The 7,550-nt window shown below is 30.8% G+C and overlaps 3 protein-coding genes across 4 annotated transcripts in view; 1 reads left to right on the top strand and 2 right to left on the bottom strand.

Annotated features, from left to right (window-relative positions):
- Positions 1–660: 660 nt before the first annotated feature.
- LOC126835108 (oligosaccharyltransferase complex subunit ostc-A-like) lies at positions 661–2,482 on the bottom strand. Its single transcript, XM_050567405.1, has 4 exons — positions 1,968–2,482; positions 1,776–1,849; positions 1,481–1,698; positions 661–783 (listed from the first exon to the last, which is right to left on the bottom strand). Exons 1-4 carry the CDS (start codon positions 2,104–2,106, stop codon positions 765–767), a joined length of 450 nt encoding a protein of 149 aa, XP_050423362.1. The 5' UTR covers positions 2,107–2,482; the 3' UTR covers positions 661–764.
- The window catches only part of LOC126835109 (oligosaccharyltransferase complex subunit ostc-A-like), an 84,142-nt gene continuing 77,263 nt past the window's right edge, over positions 672–7,550 (bottom strand). The window contains exon 4 of the mRNA XM_050567407.1: positions 672–783. Within this exon, the coding sequence (XP_050423364.1) occupies positions 765–783 (19 nt within the window). The 3' untranslated portion in view covers positions 672–764. The remainder of the gene's footprint in view (positions 784–7,550) is intronic.
- On the top strand, positions 2,702–7,363 carry LOC126835106 (endoplasmic reticulum metallopeptidase 1-like). Of its 2 annotated transcripts, XM_050567403.1 has the most exons (4): positions 2,702–2,944; positions 3,613–3,669; positions 3,800–4,227; positions 4,494–7,363. In XM_050567403.1, exon 4 carries the CDS (start codon positions 4,505–4,507, stop codon positions 7,109–7,111), a length of 2,607 nt encoding a protein of 868 aa, XP_050423360.1. In that variant the 5' UTR covers positions 2,702–2,944; positions 3,613–3,669; positions 3,800–4,227; positions 4,494–4,504; the 3' UTR covers positions 7,112–7,363. The 2 variants fall into 2 exon arrangements, with proteins under 2 accessions (XP_050423360.1, XP_050423359.1); XM_050567402.1 differs by lacking the exon at positions 3,800–4,227.

Here is a 7,550-nt window from a genome sequence, read left to right as displayed (position 1 = left end):
ATTTTGGCTAAAATTTATATTTTTTCCTTTATTAAAATTATATATTAAATTATGTAACTGGTCCTCCATACGTAACCTTAAATAATCCTGGAGTGCTAAGCCCATACCATGGAACTGCAGCACCATCATCTTCTATCATACCTACATCACATGTACCTGCTCAACACCCCTACCCGCAACAAGTATACTCATATCCAACACAACCTCAAGCAATGCCACATTTGGTAGAACCGCATCTTCAGGAATTTTGTAACCCCCCGCCGTATTCACCCTACAGTGGTTCAGAAGGACCTTCTACAAAACAAGAAACATGAAGACTTATTTATATTGCCTACTTTAAGTTACCCAAAACAATGTTAAAAATATATAAATAACATATGTACATTTAATTCTAAAGTCTCATTTCCACTAAATAATAGTGTATGTGCTTTGCTTTATAAAGAAGTTAAATTTTTTTTTTTATAATTATTAGATTTAATATAAACTTGTGTCAACTTTTCTACTTAAAGATTTTATAGAGAAAATAATAAAATACTTGATATAAATTGTGATTGTTAAAAGGCACAACATATAAGAAAAAATCAAACTATTAAAATAGTATCCACAGACACTAAAAAAAATACACTTTGTACTTATAATATAAGATATTTTATTTCTTATTTGTTTTATAATTAGGATTAAAGCTAGCTCATAGTATTTGTATTGTTCAATATTGTTTTGATACGTGTGTATGACTTAGTATATTTATACACTTGATGATGAATTTATGATTTCAAATAGCCACTGAAAAAATAAAATCCAATTAAATTGTTATCATAAAGACTTTCATGGGCCAAAAACCAAATCTTTTTTTTTGCTAAATCCAAATCTAGCCTTAATATTCCTCTAGCAAGTAGTTATTATTTAAAACGCCTCCAAAGTTGTAAAATACGCAAACGATAATATTTTCAACAAGTTCAGTATGTTTGAAAAATAGTTTTTTATTTTTTTTGTTTAATAATTTCAGAACTAAAGTCTGCGTCAAATGAACTGGCGCAAGGATACATATTTAGGTTAAACCTAAAATATACCCTTTTGATTGCTTAGTGGCGTTTAGCCCAAACCTCTAGCTTGTTTGTCGCGGACTCTAGTCTTATTGTAATAATATTGACGTTAGTTGCTAACAACTTTGGAAGCCATTTAGATTCAGCGAAAAACCACCTATCTTGTTTTTGGTAGATTTAAAATAAAATGCAAAAATGTATTGTACAACATATTTTTATAACTTAATCAAATTTAAATTCAAATAGCAACTTAAATGCTTTGATACATATTTAATCGACTCTCAAAAATTATGACATAAAACCAGAAATTAAGAAAAATATAATTTATTCCACTGATAAATAATAAATTGATTAAAAAATAATCAAAATGAATAGAATTAAAAATGGTACAATTACACCTTTTTTTTTTTAGTTGATCAATTTCAATAAATACATACGGCAATTTCATTCTCATGAATGTCCAGCATGTAAAAAAAGATACTATGATGCACGCAAATCCAACCGCAGTCAGTAAAGTCTTATTTAATCTGGGCGTTGACTTATTATTGGTTAGGTCCAAAATAACGAATCCTAAACCTCCAATATTAAAAAGGAAACTGGAGGCCAATCCTTCCATGATATACTGTCCGTTGACACGATACGGCATAAAAGCGACCTAAAATACATTTAAAATTGAATATTAAAAAGTAAATCAATGCACAACAAAGAATTGACATTTAAACACATTCTTACTGGCTTGGAATGACCTTTTTCATCAGTTGTAGAACCAACACTAGGCGGTTCAATAATCACATCGTAGATGATTCCTGCGCAATAAGAAAACATAGCATAAGTGTAATTTTTTAGACAATAAAGTTTGAAAATTAAATTGTAGTAAGAATATAAATATTAAATAGAAAACAATATAATGAAAAATGTACTTGCCTCCAGTAACTAAAAAATAAGATATTGTAACTATTGCGTACATGAACATAGCCGACGGTTTTTTTAACCATGACGGTCGTTTCAAACGCAAATTAGGTACTTCTAAGACTTGAAATGGTAAATTGTATACATATTCCATTATACAATCATGTAGAAACGTTAAAAAATGTACTTCTTGTTTACAAACTTATTAATATTATTCAGAATTATCATCGACCGGTGTGTCGTCAAGAAATTTAAAATTTCTCCAATCGAAATCACAAGCAAAAAAAAATAACAATAGTATAGAAGAATTATACAATATCGAGAAAATGATATCCGGCATTCTGATCAGCTACGGTGTTGTTGTTTATGAAAATGTTATCAATATTAATTGACTCGTAACCACAGGTTTATACTAGTTAGTGGACGACCATTTACAATGCCGATGCCGATGAAATTGTGTCTGTGGCGGCCATTATGATCATGGATCTATAAAGAAATGGACTGCGCAGTGCGCCTCTTACACACCTCGCGCCAATTATAATACCGCAGCGGGATCAATACATAGAACTTTTATAAACTTTCTTTATAGGTCGATAGATCAATATCGTTAAAAAGAAATATCAGGTATCATTATTAATTAAGTTGGTAACACCGTCTTGTCAGAATTATTGTAGATCGAACCCTTATCATTTTTCGGCCAACTGCCGACCCCCCGTGTCTCGACCCCCTATTAAAGAAAGCTTATAACGAGATAAGATAAGAAACAATAATGTTGCTTACATTATTATGTCATATTTACATTTTCAACTTCCTTATAAATGTCAAGATGTCTTAAGGAACGCACGTTATTACTTTTTTAATTTAATTAGTTTTAACGTAAAACAATTAAAATTCGTACGTTCTTGTCTGAAGTATAGTTTTAATTTGAGTAAATTTCAATACCACAAGACGAGTTTTGCCATTTCTGAACGTGAATTACTGTTTGATAACAGGTAACCAAACGAAATAATTAATAAATATCTTGTATGCCAAAGAACAAATGAATATATTATTAATATTATTAATTCAATTGTTTAAATAATGTTTTATAGTCTTTTATGTTTATAAGACAGGACTTGTCTTCATATTTCTTGAGTATGTTGTATGGCTGTTGACCGAGTTCAATTATTAAAATTTTAACAAACCAAAACATTAGTAACCCGTTTATAAACATTTTTCATTTAATAACCATTGAATAGGATAATTTTTGAAATGTAAGTCATGGATTTTCTTCAACGGTTATCACAATAGTATAGTTCATACAAATTAGCGCAACTGACTTAGATTTATGTGAGATAATTCGAATACAACTTTTTAAGTTTAATAAATATAAATGACAAACAATAATGAACTTATTAGTTAAAAGAGTGAATTTCAAGAATTTAAAACATTACCTTAAGAGTTAAAAAAGTTCGATTGGAGTAAAGTTACATTGTGAAATTATTGTGCAATTATGTTCTGAGAAAAAGGGTAGATCACTGAATTGACTATCTACCTTACCAGAAGCATATTTTGATTTTAATTACATAAACTATATTGATTGTTTTTATTCTGTTTGATTAATTAATATTTTTATGTAATTTGTTTTGCAATCAATTTTAAGTTTAAATGTTTTTTTTAGGTTATGCTGAGATTGTGATTGTCGACTGAAATTATATATTAAGACAACACTGAAGCAGTAAGTTCATCAAAAGTATTTAATGTAACCAACATTTCATATATTTTTAAGACATTTATCAATTTAATTTACTTATTGGTTAAGAACATTATATATTTAAACAAACCTTATAGATTGTTTTGTAAATTAGGATTGTACTATGATTTTGTTAAATAACCCAAAAACAATGAACAGTTCCGGTCAAAGTAACGAGTTTGTAAGTAAAGTGTGTAGCAATCTTCTAAGTAATTCCGAATGCAATGCAGTTATACATCAACCTGCTCATGATTCGGACTTGGAAGACTTACCGTCCACGGTAGATATGGACGCTATTAAAAATCCGATCACAACATGAAAGGAGCACGGATGTTTGCCAAAATGAACAAATCGAAAAATCTACCAATTTGTACAAAGCGTTATGCTTTTCAAAAGTATGACCAAAAATTAAAATTATCCAGGACTTTTGCTCCTCATGGTCTTATGGTGAAAGTATCCAACAGTACGGTGACAGCTCGACCTAAACACTTTGAGGCCATTCAAACAGCTAAAACATTATCGAGTTCCAATTAAAAAACAAAGGTTAGACACGCTTTTGTTAAAACTAAGTTCGCTGCCTGAACAAGATAAAGTTGACATGACATATTTATTAGAACCCTGGAGGAGACATCGGAAAAAGCCTTCATTACTGGAACTTTTCTGCACTTTGTGCACAATATAATTAGAGTAGATTAGAACTAGATTTAATTTTAAATGTAATTGTGAAAATCACAAACTAAACTCATAATGTATTAAATAAAATATAATGATAGGGATTTCTACTATTTAGTTTTGTATGTTTTGTACAGGCTAGTATTGAATGGAGCTCCGACGTCGTGGTAATAGGTACGACAATAGCCAGCCAATGGAAACATTTCAAATCCTCCAGAATCCTGAAGATATTGAAAACGAGACCTCGAAAAACCAAAAATATTTTTCAACGTTAAATACTACTTTAACAGCACTATGTATATTGATTTTACTTAATGCTTTTGTGTATTACATGGACAACCGTTTGCCAGAAGTTGAGAATTCAAACTCAGCTAGTGGTTTTGTTGTAAAACGTGCAATGGCAACGTTGTCAAAATTATCGGATATAGGTCCCAGACCTGTCGGTAGTTTCGAAAATGAAAACTTAGCTTTCAATGCACTGCAAACGGAAATCGAGAGTATCATGCTAGACCAAGGCAACGTGAACAACATTGATATTTTAAATCAACAAGTTAGCGGGTCCTTAATGTTAAATTTTCGAAATATAAAATTTACGTTTGATTATAAAAACTTACAGAATATTGTTGTGAAACTAAATCCAAAAAATTATATTGAAGAAGCTCTATTGTTAAATTGCCATTTCGATTCAGTGCCTGCCGGACCTGGTATAAGTGACAACGGTGTGCACTGCGCGGTTATGATGGAACTCCTTCGAGTCTTAGCCAAATGCAACGATTTGCGGCGACCGATAATATTTTTATTCAATGGTGGGGAAGAAATAATTTTACAAGCTTCGCATGGTTTTATTACTCAACATCCTTGGTCTAAATACATAAAATATTTCATTAACTTAGATAGTTGTGGAGCAGGCGGCAAGGAAATTATGTTCCAGACCACTAAGTCGAATTCATATTTGGTGGATTTATATGCTCATTCGGTACCTCACCCGCATGGCCAAGTAATAGGTGAAGAAATCTTTCAGTCAGGAATCATTCCGTCAGATACGGATTTTAGAATATTCAGAGATTTCGGAAACTTATCTGGTCTAGATTTGGCTCACTACAGAAATGGATATGTTTACCACACTAAATACGATGACTTGAATCAAATTGAACCAGCAGTGCTACAACATACGGGGAATAACCTTTTGGCGCTGAGTAAAATGTTTTCATCGCACAACGTCACAACAAAATCCAAGACTAAATATGTGTTCTTTGATGTATTAGGCGTGTATATGTTCTCGTATACAGAACTATCGGGAGTGCTATATAATTTCACAGTTGCTCTGCTTTCACTTTTTTCTATATTTTTATCGTTGGGCCAAATAACAATAGGAATGAATCGTAAAAAGTACAGTTTGCATTTTTTAACTATCATAGCAGGGACATTTTATACGTTTTTACTTTCTATTGTATCGAGCGTCTTAGTGGCATATATTTTGGACGTGCTGGGATATTCTATGAGTTGGTATAACAACAAGATCAATTTAATTGTCTATTTTGCAATTTCAACGTTAACCATATTGTTATTTACACTTTTGTATCCTCGAAATAAAACAAGAACACGTACAGATTGGACTCTATCGTTGTTTAATGGAAACCAATTGTTTTGGACCATAATGTTGTTCATCACTACAATGATGGGACTACGATCTAGTTTCTTGTTCATGATTATAGTTTTGTTTCCATCAGTAACTAATTGCATACTAGGTATGTTGAGAATCCAAAAAAAACCTCACTTATGGATAACTATTTATGTTGTATCGTTACTTATACCCATAACATTTATATTTTATTTGACACAAACATTTTTATCACTTTTCATCCCAATTACTGGACGGTTTGGATCAAACTTCAATCCAGATTACATTATTGGCTCACTCATTTCAATGTCGACTTTTGCTACTGTTGGATACATGTCACCAGTAATTATAATGGTCAAAAAACCATCAATGATCATTTACGGGCTATTTGGTTTATTTTTACTTTCAATAATTACCATAGTATCGCCATTTGGATTTCCTTACTCTGATGGCATTATTCTTCCAAAGAATGAACGATTCGATATAATACATGTACAACAGACATTTTATAATTTTGAAAAAGAGGTACGTTTCAACAATTCTGGTTTTTTGATAGTAAATTGGGATCGAAATGCCCCATTTACAGTTTCTAAATATGTGCCAAAAATGAAGGAAGCCGTTAACATTGACTGTTCTAAAGAACTACTATGTGGGCTGCCGCTTACCCCAACCCCGCAACCATCAAATAGTTGGATACCTTCTGCACCATCAATGTCGGTCCTGAAAAGTAATACAGCTATTTTATTAAGCAATGAAAGTACTCATAGCCGTCGAATAGAATTTAATGTCAATGGACCAGAAAGGATTAATGTGTATATCAGTCCTTATCCAGGCGTTAACCTGACAGCCTGGAGTTTTACCGATCAACCGGAGGTGACTACTCAATGGGAAAATAACGACGTTTACATAGTTAGGCATGCTAGTGGAACTAAAGATGAAGAGTACAGATTTTGGTTGGAAGTTGAAAGTCAATATGGTTTCAATGAAGCCACGCTAAATATCACAGTATCTTGTGATTGGGTTATACACAAAAATATGATACTTAACAATGAATTCGAAGAATTCATAAATGCTTTTCCAGTGTGGGCCCATGTAAACTATGCTATGGCCAAAGTTGATGCATTTGTTTATTAATTAAAAGTACAAATTGTTGTAGATCTACTTTATAAGTAATACATTGCTCAATTTTAATTTTATAAATCTGTTATACATATTTATATATTATATTTATAATAACTGAAAATATACCTTTAAAGTTTATCAACCTGTAAACAAGTACTTAACTCATTAGTTTTATTTATCAAGACCTAATTTATTAATGTCATTAGTGTTAACTGAAATGTATGTACATATACCAGTTATTCAAAATTGGGATTTTTTATATATTTTAATGTATTAATTTTAAGAAAACTATTATTGTTTTTTAAAAAAATGTAAACAAAACGAAATTTTGTTAACAACTATATATTTAATGTATATTAAAGTTTAAACTTAATTTTTGTTATTTTAAACAATCGATATGGAATTAAAATATTCATAATAATATCACTCATGTTAATATTTTTTTATTGAA

The sequence above is a fragment of the Adelges cooleyi genome, unplaced genomic scaffold, assembly GCF_023614345.1.
Source record: "Adelges cooleyi isolate 19-005CV unplaced genomic scaffold, UGA_ACOO_1.1 ACOO_flye_CR_arks_rails_tigmint_CR_PRNA_22, whole genome shotgun sequence".
NCBI classification, from domain to species: domain Eukaryota; kingdom Metazoa; phylum Arthropoda; class Insecta; order Hemiptera; family Adelgidae; genus Adelges; species Adelges cooleyi.
This window is presented reverse-complemented; position numbering and strand designations above follow the sequence as displayed.

What these genes read in the sequence shown, in the direction of transcription:
- LOC126835108 (XM_050567405.1), bottom strand. Translation starts at nt 2,106, where the DNA reads ATGGAATATGTATACAATTTACCATTTCAAGTCTTAGAAGTACCTAAT. An exon ending in TTATTTTTTAGTTACTGGAG is followed by an intron (nt 1,850 to 1,967) that starts GCAAGTACATTT and finishes CTTATTGCGCAG; the next exon opens with GAATCATCTACGATGTGATT. An exon ending in AAAAAGGTCATTCCAAGCCA is followed by an intron (nt 1,699 to 1,775) that starts GTAAGAATGTGT and finishes AATGTATTTTAG; the next exon opens with GTCGCTTTTATGCCGTATCG.
- LOC126835106 (XM_050567402.1), top strand. Translation starts at nt 4,505, where the DNA reads ATGGAGCTCCGACGTCGTGGTAATAGGTACGACAATAGCCAGCCAATG.